This window comes from Gossypium raimondii, chromosome 8, assembly GCF_025698545.1.
Source record: "Gossypium raimondii isolate GPD5lz chromosome 8, ASM2569854v1, whole genome shotgun sequence".
Taxonomy (NCBI): domain Eukaryota; kingdom Viridiplantae; phylum Streptophyta; class Magnoliopsida; order Malvales; family Malvaceae; genus Gossypium; species Gossypium raimondii.
Genome location: NC_068572.1, coordinates 3,263,387 through 3,279,768, shown reverse-complemented (window position 1 = coordinate 3,279,768; position 16,382 = coordinate 3,263,387). Strand labels below are relative to the sequence as shown.

Below are 16,382 nucleotides of genomic sequence, written 5' to 3'. Positions count from 1 at the left end.
CAATTATTCCAGAAAATAACAAAATATTATTGCAGCACCAGACTCAAGCCCAAATGCTTGAAAATTAAATGAAACATATAGCAAATATTATAATTATTCTGGACAGTAAAAAATTTTTTTGCAGCACCAGACTCAATCCCAAATGCCCAGGGAATTAAATGAAATGTATAGCAATTATTATAATTATTTTGGAAAGTAAAAAAATATTGCAGCACCAACTCAAGTCCAAGTGCTCCTTGAATGAAATGAAATAAATTATAATTATTCTTAAAAATAAAAATAAAAATATATTGTCACAACACGACTTAAACTCAAATGCCCCAAATAAAATGAAATAAATAGAAATTATTATAATTATTTAAAAAAATAGAAAAAATTATTGTAGCATCAAACTCAAGCCCAAGTGCAATGAAATGAAATGAAATAAATAGCAATTATTATAATTATTTCAAAAATAAAAATATTATCACAACACCTTCTTCAAGCCCAAGTGCCCCATGAATAAAATGAAATAAATAACAATTATTATAGTTATCCAAGAATTAAAAAATATTATTTTCAGCACCAGACTCAAACTCAAGTGCCTCAAAAATGAAATGAAATAAATAACAATTATTTTAATTATTTCAAAAAAATTACTGGAGCTTCAGGCTCAAGTCCAAGTGCCTATGAATGAAGTGAAATAAATAGCAATTATTATAATTATTCCAGAAAATAAAAAAATATTATTGCAACACCAGCCTCAAACCTAAGTCTCTGAGGAATGAAATGAAACAAATAGCAATTATTGTAGTTATTTTAGAAAATAAAAAAAATATTGCAGCACGAGTCTCAAGCCCAAGTGCCCTGATAATGAAATGAAATAAATAATATATAGTATAAGTATTTTGAAAATTAAAAAAAAAATTATTGCAGCACCAGACTCAAGCCCAAGTGTCCCGACTCTCGGGAATGAAATGAAAAAAAATGCAATTATTATAATTATTTCGAAAAAAAAATATTATTGTAGCACCAGGCTCAATCTCAAGTACCCCAATAATGAAATGAAATAAATAGCAATCATTATAATTATTTTGAAAAAATATTATTACAACACTGACTCAAGTCCAAATATCCCGAAAATGAAATAAATTAAATAGAAATTATTTTAATTATTCTAAAAAAAATATTACGACTCAAGCTCAAGTTCCTTGGGAATTAAATGAAATAAATAGTATACTCAAGTTGAGTAATTACTTTATCACTCAACCAATTTCATGCTTGAGTCGAAAGGAGTATTAACTTTCTTTATATTGAGATATTCAAACTTTGTAATTAGATTTTGTTAGGGATCGCCCGATTAAGCAACGGACAAGTAAAAATAGCAGAAGAAATTGAGAAATTGAACATACAAATTTAACGTGGAAAAACCCCTCCAAAGAGGATAAAAAACCACGAGCAAAAATAATTTTACTATAATGGCCAAAAAACGAAGAGTAGAAAAGATGGAGATAAAAACTAAACCCTGAAAACAAAGAACCCTCAAAACGTAAATACAAAATTCTCCAAATGTGTTATGAGTTCTAATCTCTAATTGGTGTATTTTCTAAGGTTGTAAAAGAGTCTATTTATAGGCTAAATTCATAGGTCAAATAAAAAATAATAATCTAGACTAATCAGAGTTTGATTGAAACAAATAAACAGAGTTTAACTGAAAGATTATTTCTCAAATTTGATTGAAATAGGAGTCATATTCAACAGATTTCAATATAATGTTTTTGGTTAAGTACATAGCCATTACTATGTTTATGCCAACCATGTTGTTACTAAATATAAGCATATAATCAACATAAAGACAAATTATTATCCTATATTTTATAGTGAACTTTGAGTATATGCATTTATCAACCCTATTATGTTTGAATCTATTTGATAGTATTGTTGAATCAAACTTCTCATGCCATTTTTTAGGTGCTTACTTCAAACCATATACTAACTTAACTAATTTACAAACTTTTTTCTCAATTCGGGAAGTATAAAACCTTCTAGTTGTTTCATATCCTCTTGATGCACATGCAACTTGTAGATAGAAATTAGTGCCACAAGAACTCTTATGGATGTTATTCTAGCTAATGGTGCATAAGTATCAAAGTAGTTTATGTATTCCTTTTGCTTAAAAACCTTGAGCAACTAGTCTTTCTTTAAAGGTTTGTATAGAACCGTTGGTGTTCTATTTTCTTTTAAACACCCGTTTACAACCAATAGGTTTAGAACCTTTAGGTAAATCCATTAAAACCCAAGTATTTTTGAACATTATTTGTGGAGTGTGCCTCATATTTATGAATCAACATTGCGACGAGGAAGAGTCGACATCCTGACGACATGACACTCTACGTCTCGACAAGAAGAAAATGACATCCCGACAACGCGAAGAATGATGTCCCGACGAGGGAAATACGACATTGCGATGTGGCGACATGTTCCTCAAGTTTCTTGATTTTCTTCTCTTAGTTAAACTCTGCTATTATTTTCTAATTAAATTATGATTAGTCTAGGGTTATTTTAGTCATGTTTAACCTACGAATTTAACTTATAAAAGGGATTGTTGTAACCTATATTAATAATCTTCGTCATATTTGAGATTAAGAGAGTTTTGTGAGTTTGAGAGAATTTTGAGTTTTAGCTAGAGTGCTTTATTCTTTCGGGATTTAGGGTTATTTATTGAGATTATTTCCATCTTGTACTCTTTCAATTTTTGCTCATTTAGTGAAATCTCATTTACCCGTGATTTTTTGTCCTCTTCTCTGGATGAATTTTTCCACGCAAATATTTATGTGCTTGATCTTCCCTACTTTTACTTTTATTTTCTTGTTGTACATATGAGTCAATTCTCAACAAATTGGCATCAGAGCTAAGTTCAACTTTCGCATATTGACACGTTCAGAGATGGCAATAAAGGTCGGTATTGAGAGGTTCAACAGCTACACAAATTTCAATTTATGGCAAGTTTAGATGAAAATAATTCAATTTCAGAACAACCTGAAAAATGTTGTTATTGGAAAAAAACCCGAAATTTAGGTCAGTCAGAATGGGATGAGTTTGATGAGAATGCTCTTTCTAAAATTCAGTTGTGCCTCACGAACGATGTATTGCAAAAAGTACTTTTAGAGAAAATAGTAGCAGCCTTATGGAGAAAGTTAGAAACCCTATATATGACAAAGTCTCTAGCAAATTGTTTGGTGCTGAAGTAGCACCTGTATACATTATGTATGGAAGAACATGACTCCATTAGGGCTCACATCAGTGTGTTTGTTTCTCTCTTGATTGATTTGAAGAACGTCGAGGTTAAGATTGATGATGAAGATCAAGCTATGCTACTATTGTGCTCTTTGCCCCCTTCATATAAGTTTTTTAGGGAAATCCTGATTTATAGTAGAGATAAACTCTCGTTTGAGAAAGTGAAGGGAAACTTGTTAAGTAAAGACAAACTCGACAATGAGTTTGGTTCAAGTAGCAGTTTAGGTTGGAAACCCTCGGCATTTGTTGTGAGATGCTGAACTGATTCAAGGTCGAGGAATCGAAAAAGGTATGTAGCTACTGCAAGAAGAAATGTCACATTAAGGCGGATTGTTACAAACTGCAAAATAAGAACAAGTGGGCTGCTAAGAGCAATAAGGATGAAGTAGCTAATGCTAATATGACCGAATATAAGGGTAATGATTGGTTGTTGGTGTCCACGACTGAAAGGTCTAAGTCTACGTCCTAGTGGATCTCGGATTCAGGGTGTTTTTTCCACATGTGTCCCAATAGGGATTGGTTCTCCACATATAGTTCAGTTGAAGGTGAAGTTGTACGTATGGGGAATAAATCACTCTATAAGATAACCGATATTGGTATCATTCAAATCATGATGCGCGACGAAGTTATAAGGACACCATCAGATGTCAGACATGTGCTTGATTTAGAGAAAAACCTCATCTCCTTGAGTATGTTGGACTCAAAAAATTACAAAATTGTTATCGAGTCAAGTGACATTAACGTATCCCGTGAAGCTCTCGTTTTGATGAGATGTCGAAAGACTGGCAATCTATATGTTCTTCAATGTTCAACAGTGACTAGTCTAGCAACAATTTCCTTAACAATTATGGAGTTGGAGTTGACTTGACATCAGTCTAAGAAATTTGACTCTTTCAGGTTAGGTAGTGGATCTGCAATTAAGAGTCTTTCAACTTTCAAGTTCAAACGTCGATTTGGACTTGGTGAGTATCCTGCAAAGGTTTGGATAGGCCTATGATGGTATCAAAAAAGAAGGTGTGAGAAAATACGAGTCAAGATGGATATTTGTGTAGTATGCCTCGTATTTACGAATCGACGTTGCGACATGGAAGAGCTAACGTCCCGACAACACAACACTCTATTTCCCGACGAGAAGAAAACGATGTCTCGACGACGCGAAGAATGACGTCTAGATGAGGGACATACGATGTTACAACATGGCGACACGTTCCTCAAGTTTCTCGATTTTCTTCTCCTAGTTAAACTCTGCTATTGTTTCTCAGTTAAACTTTGATTAGTCTAGGGTTATTTTAGTCATGTTTAAACTATGAATTTAGCCTATAAAATGAGCTGTTGTAACCTATATTAATAATCATCATCATATTTGATATTGGGAGAGTTTTGTGAGTTTTAGGAAATTTCGAGTTTTAGCCAGAGTACTTTGTTCTTTCGGGATTTAAGGTTATTTGTTGAGATTATCTCCATCTTGTACTCTTTTGGTTTTTGCTCACTTAGTGAAACATCCTTTGGCCGTGGTTTTTTGTCCTCTTCTTTGGAGGAAATTTTCCACGTAAATATTTGTGTGTTTGATCTTCTCTACTTTTACTTTTATTTTCTTGTTGCATATGCGGGTCGATCCCCAACATTATTGAGTCCATTTCATCATTCACAGCTTCTTTCCAAAAAACTACATCTATTGATGCCATCACTTCATTAAAAGTCTTAAGATTTTTTTCTACATTTAGAAGTATTGATGTTTTCTTTAACATTGTGGTTTTATCTCTTTCAATTAAGAAGATAATTGAATCTAGAGAAACAAAGTCAAAATGTAAGTATTGTTCTTTTCTCATTCTATGACTTCTTAGCTCAATTGGTTATTTTCTTTTATTACCAGTTGTGGGTGATAATTCAATTTGTTTCTCATTTCTTTCATCACAAGTAATATTATCGAATTTCGTTCACCACAAGCAATATTATCAAAATTTCTTTCATCACAAGCAGATTATTAGAAACAAACTTATTTTCAAGAATATGTATGGATTCAATAATAACATTAGATCTCAAATCAAATTATATGCCTTTGAATTTTTGCATAACCAACAAAGACACTTTTAATACTTTTAAACTTGGTTTTCATCATTGACTCATTGTTCCATAATTCATATAGTGATTCTTGTAACTTTTTAATGGAACTCTTTATTAGTAATATGACATGTTGTTAATAATACTTCACCCCAAATATTATTAGGTAACTTAGCATTTAACATCATATGTTAACCATATTCACTAATGGTCTATTCTTTCTTTCTGCAATACCATTTTGTTAGGGTGCATATGGTCTCATTCTTTGATGAATGATTCTATTCTCTTCACAAAACATAGAAAATAAATCTAGGAAATATTCATCACCTCTATCACTTTGAAGAATTTTAATTTTCTTCTCCTTTTTATTTTCAACCAGGGTTTTGAGTTCTTTAAATTTCTCAAGGGCTCCATATTTTGCTTTAATCAAGAAAATATAGGTGAATCGAGAATAATCATCAATGAACATCATAAAGTATCTTTTTCCCTAGATAGTTAACATACCATTCAACTTACATATATCATAATGAACAAGTTTTAATAAATTAAAATTTCTTTCTACTTGTGGAAAAGGTTCTTAGTCATTTTAGATGCCACGCAAATTTCACATTTATCAACATGATCTTTCCTACAAGATATATAACCATGCTTGGACATATATTTCAAAGATTGATAATTCAAATGTCCTAGTCTAGCATGCCGTAAAAAAGAAGTTTGCTCAACAGTATAAACAAAAGCAATAGTCATATTATTAATACTTAGTTTGAACATACCATCACATGACTAACCTTTTTCAGCGAATTCAAAATTCTTAGAAATAATGACTTTATCAAATTCCAAAACTATTTTGAATCTGTTCTTACACAAAAGATGTGTGGATGCAAGGTTTTTCCTAATTTCAAGAACATGGAAAACATTAAGCAATTTCAACTTTTGTCCTCAAGTAAAATTAAGTTCAACAATTCCTTTGCATATGACCTTAGCACCACCATTATTTCCCATTAAGATCTCTTCTGGTTTCTCACGCTTTTCATATATATTGAATTGTTCTTTGTTGTTGTACACATGAATAGTTATAACAAAATACAGTCACCATTCAGAAGATTTTGTTGCAGTAGCCATATGAGCTTCAGCAACCATGCCAATTTGCATTTCAGATATCATTGTAACAAGTTCCTTCATATATTGTTCAACAAGATTGGCTGAGTTTGTGCTTACTAAACCAAAAGTAGTCTTATTTCCAAAATTTTTGAACCCACAATCCCAAATAAAATGTCATTTCTTTCCATAATGGAAGCACATTTTATTAGTCTTCTTTTTCTTGGTTCGATTGATTTCTTTCTTCTGAATTCGGGGTCTTTTTTGTGCCTTCCCATTACATTTTTCTTAGACGAAGTTAACACTCGAACCAAGAATAAGTGCATCACAAGTTTGATTTTCTACCTTTGTAAGTGAGTCAAAAAATTCTATATAGTATAGGATTTTGGAGAATGTTGCATCTTTTTCCTACATCCATTCCAAAAAGGTGGCAATTTGGATAAAATTGCATTTACTTATGGTGAATCAGAAATATTGATTTCTAGTTCACTTAACTTTGAAACTAGAACTTGCAACTCATGCACTAGATCCATGATTGGTTTTGTATCAGTGATGGTAAATTGAAAATACTTAAATGCTAAAAACTTATTTGCGCCTTTCTTTTTGTTTCTATATAAATTCTCAATTGTTATTCAAGAAAATTCCTTTGGTGTAGTCATGTTTATGTAGAGGCCATAAATACAATTTATGAGAGAATTCAATATGTAACCACAGCAAATGCACTCGTCTTCTTAGCATTTATTTATTTCTTTGATAACATCATCCGAGTCTATAGGTATTGTTTTTGGTAATGATTGTATGTTTGGATCAAGGACATAGAAGATCTTCATTACAGTTAACATGAATACCATCTTATCTTTCCACATTGTATTATTGGTTCAATTGAATCTATCTTCCGTGATCATGTCTTGATGGATCTTCAAACTCGAAGTTAATTCGACCTCCATGAATGTAGCAAATAAAGGTAGTCAAAATAAAGCCGTAAGATTAATAGAAAAACTTGTGGTGCAATAAATGAAATTAAGAAAAAAATAAAATGAGACTTGAGGCGTAAATCACTTTCCTTAAATGCTTAATGCTATATCTACTCCCTTTTGTTGGTGACAGGTGGCACGCATTTGAACTTTTATTGCTTAGTGCTACATCCCCTCCCTCTTGTTGGTGGCAGATAATTAGAGTTACAGTTATTGAAATTTTTAAAGAGCTCGAGCTAATGATGTTATTCGACCCATTGTTACTTAAATGGTTCTTTTAAGTTTTTCTTTTTAAATTTTTTTACATCCAATTATACTAATTTCTTAGAAAAAAAACCCCTTAAATTTTAAAACTTCAAAATATTCAGAAGTTGATATTATACTATAATGTAGTTATATCATTCATTTTAACAGTAATATCTAGATTTTTGAAGCAGCAAATTACAATAAGAAATACAGATAATTATATATACACCCTCCAATCTCCATTGATATTTCCCTTATAAAAAAAAACCATGCTTAATTGTTTGCCATGATTCCTTACATGACATCTTAATAATGCTGTAAAAATTCATTTACATACAAAAAAAATTTTCCCATTCTTTCTCTCTCATTCCTTTGTGTGCACAATAAAGATGAAGATTAAGATTAAACCAAAGAGAGTTTTAGACGCATGGCTTTGAGCTTTGAGGGTTTGGTTTTCTCTTTCTCTTTCATTTATGCTTGTGCCTGAATTCTCTCTTACGCAATTTCAACTCTCTTTCTCTGTCATTTTTCTTCCCTCCCATTGAAGCTTATTCAATCAAATCAGATAAAAAAAGGGGTTCTAATTGATTTAATCTGAACGGTTCGAGATTTAAGGGTTTACCCTTCGTTCCCAGAAAGACTGAACTCTCTCAGGTTTGAGAACGACGATCGATTTTTCTTCCCTGCAAATGCATTTATCATTCTAGATTTTGATTGGGTTTATATGAAATCGGACAATTTGATTATTTGTAAAGTATAAGAATTTAAGGTATCTTGGTGTTTGAGTTGTGACATAGATACAATTACATTGTTGGTTTTGAGTTAGGGTTTTTGGGGGACCTGAGACCATTGCTTTTTTTGGTCTCTCTATGCTTGCTAAGTTGTTTTGTGAATTGGGTATTTGAGCTTGAAGGGCGTATGTACTTAGTTCCATGTGCACTTACAGGTTATAGGGTTTAGTTGCTTTGAGGTTCAAAGGATTTTGGTATTGGAGTCCTTTTTAGATTTGATTAGGAATGACTCGTAGGGTGCGGCGCAAGGTGGCAAAGAAAGGGAAGGACGACGCTGTTTCACTAAGTTATCTTGAAATTGAAGTTGAGGATTTAGGTCTTGAGAGAAATGGCAATGTTGATTGGACAAGCTTGCCTGATGATACAGTGATTCAATTGTTTTCATGTCTGAATTATCGAGATAGGGCAAGCCTGTCGTCAACCTGTAAGACATGGAGAGTTTTGGGTGCTTCTCAGTGTTTATGGAGTTCATTGGATCTTCGTGCTCATAAATTTGACACCGCAACGGCTACATCACTTGCTTCTAGGTGTATGTATCTTCAAAAGCTTAGGTTTCGTGGGGCAGAGTCTGCCGATGCAATAATTCATCTTCAAGCTAAGAATTTGCGTGAAATAAGCGGTGATTACTGCAGGAAAATAACTGATGCTACTCTATCTGTGATTGTTGCCCGGCATGAGGCTTTGGAAAGTCTTCAGCTCGGGCCAGACTTTTGTGAGAGGATCACTGGTGATGCAATAAAAGCAATAGCCCTTTGCTGTCCCAAATTGAAAAAGCTCCGGTTGTCTGGAATAAAGGATGTTTATGCTGATGCAATCAATGCTTTGGCTAAGCACTGTCCAACTCTGGTTGACATTGGGTTCCTTGATTGCCTAAATGTTGATGAGGCAGCATTGGAAAATGTCTCATCTGTTCGTTTCCTCTCTGTTGCTGGGACATCAAATATGAAATGGGATGTGGTTTCGCATCTCTGGCACAAGCTGCCTAAATTGATTGGGTTGGATGTTTCTAGAACTGATATCGGATCAGCTGCTATTTCTAGATTGTTATCCTCATCCTTGAGCTTGAAGGTTTTGTGTGCACTAAATTGTCCGGTTCTTGAAGAGGAAACTAGCATTAGCACCACCAAAACCAATGGCAAATTGTTGCTTGCCCTTTTTTCAGATATTTTTAGAGAACTATCTTCTTTATTTGCCGAAACTTCAAACAAAGGGAGGAATATGTTTTTGGATTGGAGGTGCTCAAAGAACAAAGATAAAAACTTGAATGAGATCATGACTTGGCTTGAGTGGATCTTATCTCACACGCTTTTGCGTACTGCTGAGAGCAACCCACAAGGTCTTGATAATTTCTGGCTTAAGCAAGGGGCAGCATTATTGCTAAGCTTAATGCAGAGCTCACAAGAGGATGTTCAAGAAAGGGCAGCCACTGGACTAGCAACTTTTGTTGTTATTGATGATGAAAATGCAAGCATAGATCGTGGAAGGGCTGAAGCAGTTATGCGAGATGGTGGCATCCGGCTTCTTCTGAACCTAGCAAAGTCTTGGCATGAAGGACTTCAATCGGAGGCTGCAAAGGTTATTATCCTATTTTGAAAAATTACAGTTCACATCACAGTGCTACTGTTATCATATTCATTTCTTTTAACTGAATTGCTTATTCTAGTGATCATAGAATCGTTTGATGCTTTCTGCTTAAATGAAGAATTTGCTATTCACAGCACTTTTGTGCTTGTTATCATTTTCCATCTATTTTCTTAAATACTGAGATTGCTAGTTTATTAAATGAAATTTTAGTTGATTTGGACTTTGTAATGCCATAGGCTCTAGCAAACTTGTCTGTCAATGCCAATGTCGCTAAAGCTGTAGCTGAAGAAGGAGGAATTAATATCCTCGCCGCATTGGCAAGGTCCATGAACAGGCTGGTTGCTGAGGAGGCAGCTGGTGGGCTATGGAACCTTTCTGTTGGGGAAGAGCACAAGGTTTTATGCTATACTACTATTCAGTGCTTTTTCTCTAACCTGGGAACATAAGTTTTCTGTTTGCAGTTCTAACCACATTTTCTCTTAAAAAATTAGGCTGCAATAGCTGAAGCTGGTGGTGTCAAAGCTTTGGTCGATCTTATATTCAAGTGGTCCTCTGGCGGTGATGGAGTTCTTGTATGCTTCTCCTTATGTGATGTGTTTGCTTGTGTACTACGTTTAAATATCATGTAGCATCAAGTTCACTCATGATTGAAGTTGCTTTCAGGCTATAGTTTGTTGGTTGGATCATGATTTCCTTTTGTGTTTCCAGGAACGCGCAGCTGGCGCTTTGGCAAATTTGGCAGCTGATGATAAATGCAGTATGGAAGTTGCCATTGTAGGTGGTGTGCATGCATTGGTGATGCTTGCTCGTAACTGCAAGTTTGAAGGAGTGCAAGAACAGGTGCCATTACTTTGAATTCAGTAGGAACTTTGAACTGTGCATGATTCAATCACTGCATTTCCTTTGAATTGTTTCTATTTGAAATGGTTAGCATGGCTTTTTCAATTATTTGATTTTTGATAGGTTATTTACACCCAGTCACAACAACTATCTAATTTGTAAGAATGTTCTAGTTTGATGAAAATTTCTGAGTACCCTTATCAATGTCATATTGCATTCTTTTGATGTTAAGCATGGTGCTATGCAGATGTGCTTAATTATGCTATCTAATTTGTAAGAATGTTCTAGTTTGATGAAAATTTCTGAGTACCCTTATCAATGTCATATTGCATTCTTTTGATGTTAAGCATGGTGCTATGCAGATATGCTTAATTATGCTATGCATTCTTCTAGGCATGGAAATAAGTAATCTTGTAAATTAAATACTGATGGCTTCAACTGTCTACTTGCTTGTCTTATGATTTGTATTGGAATCCAGTCTTCTTCTTTTTCAGCATTCAACGATTACTCATGTCACATTCGACATGTTTGTTGAGAGTTTTAATTTCATGTCCAAATATGCTAGGCTGCTCGTGCCTTAGCAAATTTGGCTTCTCATGGTGATAGCAACAGTAACAATGCTGCTGTAGGACAAGAGGTTGGTGCTCTTGAAGCGCTAGTTCAACTTACACGTTCTCCTCATGAAGGTGTCAGGTAGCTACAATCATGTATTTGAGCTGGCTCCTTGTTCCAGCTATTAGATTTTTTGGTGTAAATAAGTTCAGTGTTTATATTTTGTAGTTTTTGTTTCAGCTTTATCCATTTTCTTTTCGGTCCCAAAATTATGGATTCAGTCTGTAACTCATAGACCATAAAAGTTTTGTCTTAAATGCACAAAATTAGGTTGGGTTTGTTTTAACATGTATGATGATATCTACTGAGTGAAACAGGCAAGAAGCTGCTGGTGCATTGTGGAACTTGTCCTTTGATGACAGAAATCGAGAAGCAATTGCAGCAGCTGGTGGTGTTGAGGCATTGGTATGACATTTTTTTTTATGCTTCTATTGTTTTCTCTGTCGAAGCAGGGGTAGCCTCAGGTACCATTATGTGCGGCAAAAAGTGAATAATTTTTGTGTTCTACTAAAATACCTCCCAAATATCCTTAACTCTTTTGGCCTACAGGTTACAATAATTTTTGCTTAGACATATTCATTTTTTGTAGACATTTAAATCATTTAGTATGTTGCCAGCATTGAAATGCAGATCTACCGGATTATGTTTAGATATGGAGAGGATGTGCCTTGGTCATCTGAGGCTTTCTCTTTCTTGTATCCCGTGGATTCAAACTGATACCTTTAGTGTTTCATTTGTTTTTTAACCTTCCCTTGTGTGGTGTCATGGTGCAAAATTCTGAATCCTGAAATATTAGTAACTATAGTGAAGTGCTACCGAAATTACGTAATGTTAAAGATTTGTTGAATTATGTTCTTTGCTTCACTATAATTCTTTGGAAGAGCTCATGTGAAGAAAACTTCTGTTGGTAAGATTTCACTACTTCATAAAGGTTTTTATTTATTTTATTTTGTGTAGGTTACTCTTGCCCAATCCTGTTCAAATGCTTCCCCAGGTCTTCAAGAGAGGGCAGCTGGTGCTCTTTGGGGATTGTCAGTGTCAGAAGCCAATAGGTAATGCATTTTTTACTTTTGAACTTATTCAAGAGTTGGTGACAGAAACCCTGGCTTCTGAGCACATTATGTGAGAATTTTTTTAACTTTTGACCCACATGGGGTTTTATGCATATGGCATACAAGGTTTAAAACAACAGGAGCAGAACCACTCTTATTTTTGCTGCCTTCTTGTTCTTTTCCATTGTACACTGCTGTCCAAATCCTTTGCTATTATCCAGCGCTTGGCCTTGCCAAAGTGGGATGATACTATCAGATACAACCCTAGCATATTGCTTTCGTTAACATGCATTTTTGTGCTAATCATTATTATTCTGGACAATAATTTCTTCGTGCTAATGGTGCAACCACATTTTTCTTCTTGTTCATGAATTTTTCCTAGAAAAATATTCTCATTGATCATGCTATGAAACTCTAATAGGAAGAATGTTCATGCTATTTATCTTTGGTCTTTGTTAGCATTGCTATCGGACGAGAAGGAGGTGTTGCACCCCTGATTGCACTTGCACGCTCTGACGCTGAAGTAAGCATTTCATAAGCCAACCCTTGCAGTTAGTGTATGATCTAAATTTGTCAGGTGACATCTCAATTGATTTTAACTTATGCTTTTGCTTTCAGGATGTTCATGAAACTGCTGCAGGGGCTCTTTGGAACCTTGCTTTTAACCATAGTAATGCACTTCGGATAGTGGAAGAAGGTGGGGTTCCTGCGCTTGTTCATCTTTGTTCTTCATCATTATCCAAGATGGCACGCTTCATGGCTGCATTAGCACTGGCATACATGTTTGATGGGAGGTAAATATTTCCGTCTTAATTGCATAAACCCAACACGCCTTTGTTGATTTTTATATATCTAAATATTTTCTCAGGACCTTGTCACATTAAGTTTACTGTATTCTTTTTCTGTAATATTTAGTTGGTCTATAACGTTTTAGCATGCCTTATCATGATGAAATCTCTGGTTAAAGGCAATTTTTACCAATGTCTGAAAAGTCAAACATGTATAATCTCTATCCTGAAAAAAAAAAGGTTAAATATCACCAAGCAACTAATGATTTATTATGCATGCACAAGATATCATATAATGCGAAAAAGGGACCTAAAGCATTTTGATTCTAATTCGCTTCAAATGATATTTTTAGCAGAATCGATGAATTTGCACCAATGAGTTCATCATCAGAAAGCACATCAAAGAGTGTAAGCTTGGATGGGGCTCGAAGAATGGCTTTGAAGCATATTGAAGCTTTTATTCGTACTTTCTCCAACCCACAAGCATTTGCTGCGGCTGCTGCTTCATCGGCTCCAGCAGCCTTGGCACAAGTGACCGAAAAAGCTCGTATTCAAGAAGCAGGGCATCTGAGATGCAGGTTTCATTCCCTCATCCTTTTCCCTCCTGGTTGCATTCCAGATTCATTTGTGCTTTTCACATAATTATTGTCACAACTTCAAAATTAAGTTGCAGAAAGAAAATGGCCACTATAGACGTCAACAAAGATACACCGTTGTAAATTAATAGAACGAAATACTTTATGCTTTTAATAAAATTAATAAAAGCTAATCTCCGATATGGTATTTGTCCATCTTTGTTGAGATTGATTAATCATGTTGTTTCGTGCTGAGTGACTCTAAGTTGATCTCTATGAATTAACATGACTTCTATATTCTTTAGTGGGGCTGAAATAGGAAGATTCGTCTCGATGCTTCGAAATTCTTCTTCAATACTCAAGGCATGTGCAGCATTTGCTTTACTCCAGGTAAACTATGTGACTACCAATTTCTTTTGGGCCCGAATAGTCCCAAAAATCCTCTTCTTTCTGAAGTAAAATAGTTACAGCAAAGGAATCCTCACATGAATACTTTTTCAGTTCACCATTCCCGGTGGTCGACATGCAGTGCACCATGCTAGCCTTATGCAGGGTGGTGGAGCAGCAAGGGTTCTGCGAGCAGCAGCTGCAGCAGCAACGTCCCCTATCGAGGCCAAAATCTTTGCGAGAATTGTACTTAGAAACTTGGAGCATCATCACCAAGTAGAACCATCCATTTAAATTCAGGAACCAACTTAATTATTAGTCAACTCATGAGTTTCATTAATTTTATATGCCATAAATTACATTTCTAAGGTCTTCTCTCTTTGTCTGTAACCTTTTGGAATATAAGAACTATCAAAGTTCTTATTTTTGTAGTTCATCATTTTTGTGTGTCTGTATTCATTGCAACAATATCTTTTATATATATATGAACATAAATGTCTTTTGAGGGCTTAAAATTGTTTCAGCTCCCTGTTGTGTCTGTATTAGCTATCTTGGAGAGTTAATGACAGCTTCTTTTGCACTTCTATTATTTCTAGTAATTTTCTTTTAAAATTGTTTTTGTTGGGTTATTTTATGAAAAAGTTCCATTGAACTGTGTCTCCCAAAAAAAATTAAAAATGTGAGATAATAAAAAAAAATTTCTTTCCAAAAATCAGTTCTCATACTTCCAAAAAGTGTGTTTTTTTACTTTTCATCTGGTTTAATTTGTACGATTTGATTAAATAAATCATTAAAATTATAAAAAAATCAGCTCAATCTATTTTTAACTTGGTTCAATCAGTTCGTACTAATGTCACGGGACTAGACTATTTTAGCCCGTGACACTAGTTCACAATTTAAATTATCTGATGTCTCTCTGTGGACTAATACCTCGGCCAATCTAGTCCGGTTCAAACAACCATGACTCTAAATCTCTACACTTTGTATATTTGAAATTTAGTCTTTCTACTTTTATTTTCAGGAATTTAATTCTTTTACTTTTTAGATTTAAAAATATGCTTTCAAATTATATATAACCGCGTAACATTTTAATTGAAAAGTTAACTATATTAACTATTTGAATTAATCAATAAAATTATAAAAATATAAAGATGTAATTATGTTAAAATTAAAGTATAAATATTAAATCTCAATTTTAAATGTATTAGGACCAGAAAATTAACCATTGATATAAAATGAAAAGAAAAAAAAGAAAATAAGCTTGGTGGGTGTGCCACGTGTCAGCATAAGGTATATAAATAGATATATTTAAATTTTAGCATATTTTAAGGACTAAAACTGAAATTATACCACTATTTTAAAATCTGACAAAAGGGTGCTTTATTTGTTTTTTGACAGATGTCGTAAAAAAGCATGGTTTGAACACTAGTTTAATATATAATCATAGATAATGGTAAAAAGCAAACTTTGACAATGTGTTTACCAACAGATATATAAATAGAGGCAGCTAAAACGTTTGTATTAAGTCTAGTAATTAATTTTGTAAGTTTATTAAAAGAGTAGATTCTGACCACGAGTTTTAAAATTGTTCTATGCCCAAGGCGAGTATCGAACTCTCAACCATTAACTAATGGTAAAAGAGATCATTACCATCTAATCTAATTCCCATAATTTAATTTTAATTAGAATTTTATATTAATGAAAATCTTTTATCATTTCACTACAAATTCAATTTATTATAGACTGTCTTTTTTATTTAACAACAAATTATAACATTGAAAAACAAAAATGGAGATAATATGTTTGACTTATGAATTGAAATCTCCATTGGAGTATATATATATATATATGTATGTATATACAGTTATTTGGATAAAAGTGAATGTCAAATAAAAATATGTATTTTATACGAGTATATTCAATTAATATTTTGATTGTTTTGTTTTGTTTTTGCTATGTAAACAGAGTTGTTTGTCTGTTCCATTAAAATGATACTTACTTTTATACATTTTGATGTTCGAATCTGTATCCAACATTCATCAGGAGCATTTATTTTTTGAAAAATGAGATCATAATTACATGTAAAAAAATTAACTTC

At 33.6% G+C, this 16,382-nt stretch overlaps 1 protein-coding gene across 2 annotated transcripts; it reads left to right on the top strand.

The window, feature by feature from the left end:
- Positions 1-7,953: 7,953 nt before the first annotated feature.
- Positions 7,954-14,868, top strand: LOC105790313 (protein ARABIDILLO 1). 2 transcript variants are annotated; one of them, XM_012617862.2, is made up of 12 exons: positions 7,954-10,021; positions 10,267-10,425; positions 10,522-10,602; positions 10,739-10,870; positions 11,436-11,563; positions 11,800-11,887; positions 12,440-12,534; positions 12,994-13,057; positions 13,153-13,328; positions 13,676-13,900; positions 14,203-14,287; positions 14,399-14,868. In XM_012617862.2, exons 1-12 carry the CDS (start codon positions 8,672-8,674, stop codon positions 14,576-14,578), a joined length of 2,763 nt encoding a protein of 920 aa, XP_012473316.1. In that variant the 5' UTR covers positions 7,954-8,671; the 3' UTR covers positions 14,579-14,868. The 2 variants fall into 2 exon arrangements, with proteins under 2 accessions (XP_012473316.1, XP_012473317.1); XM_012617863.2 differs by having other exon boundaries at positions 7,958-10,021; positions 13,679-13,900.
- Positions 14,869-16,382: the final 1,514 nt, after the last annotated feature.

Coding starts and splice junctions, on each gene's coding strand:
- LOC105790313 (XM_012617862.2), top strand. CDS start 8,672: ATGACTCGTAGGGTGCGGCGCAAGGTGGCAAAGAAAGGGAAGGACGAC. Junction 13,058..13,152: donor TTGCACGCTCTGACGCTGAA/GTAAGCATTTCA, acceptor TTTTGCTTTCAG/GATGTTCATGAAACTGCTGC. Junction 14,288..14,398: donor CAGCATTTGCTTTACTCCAG/GTAAACTATGTG, acceptor ATACTTTTTCAG/TTCACCATTCCCGGTGGTCG.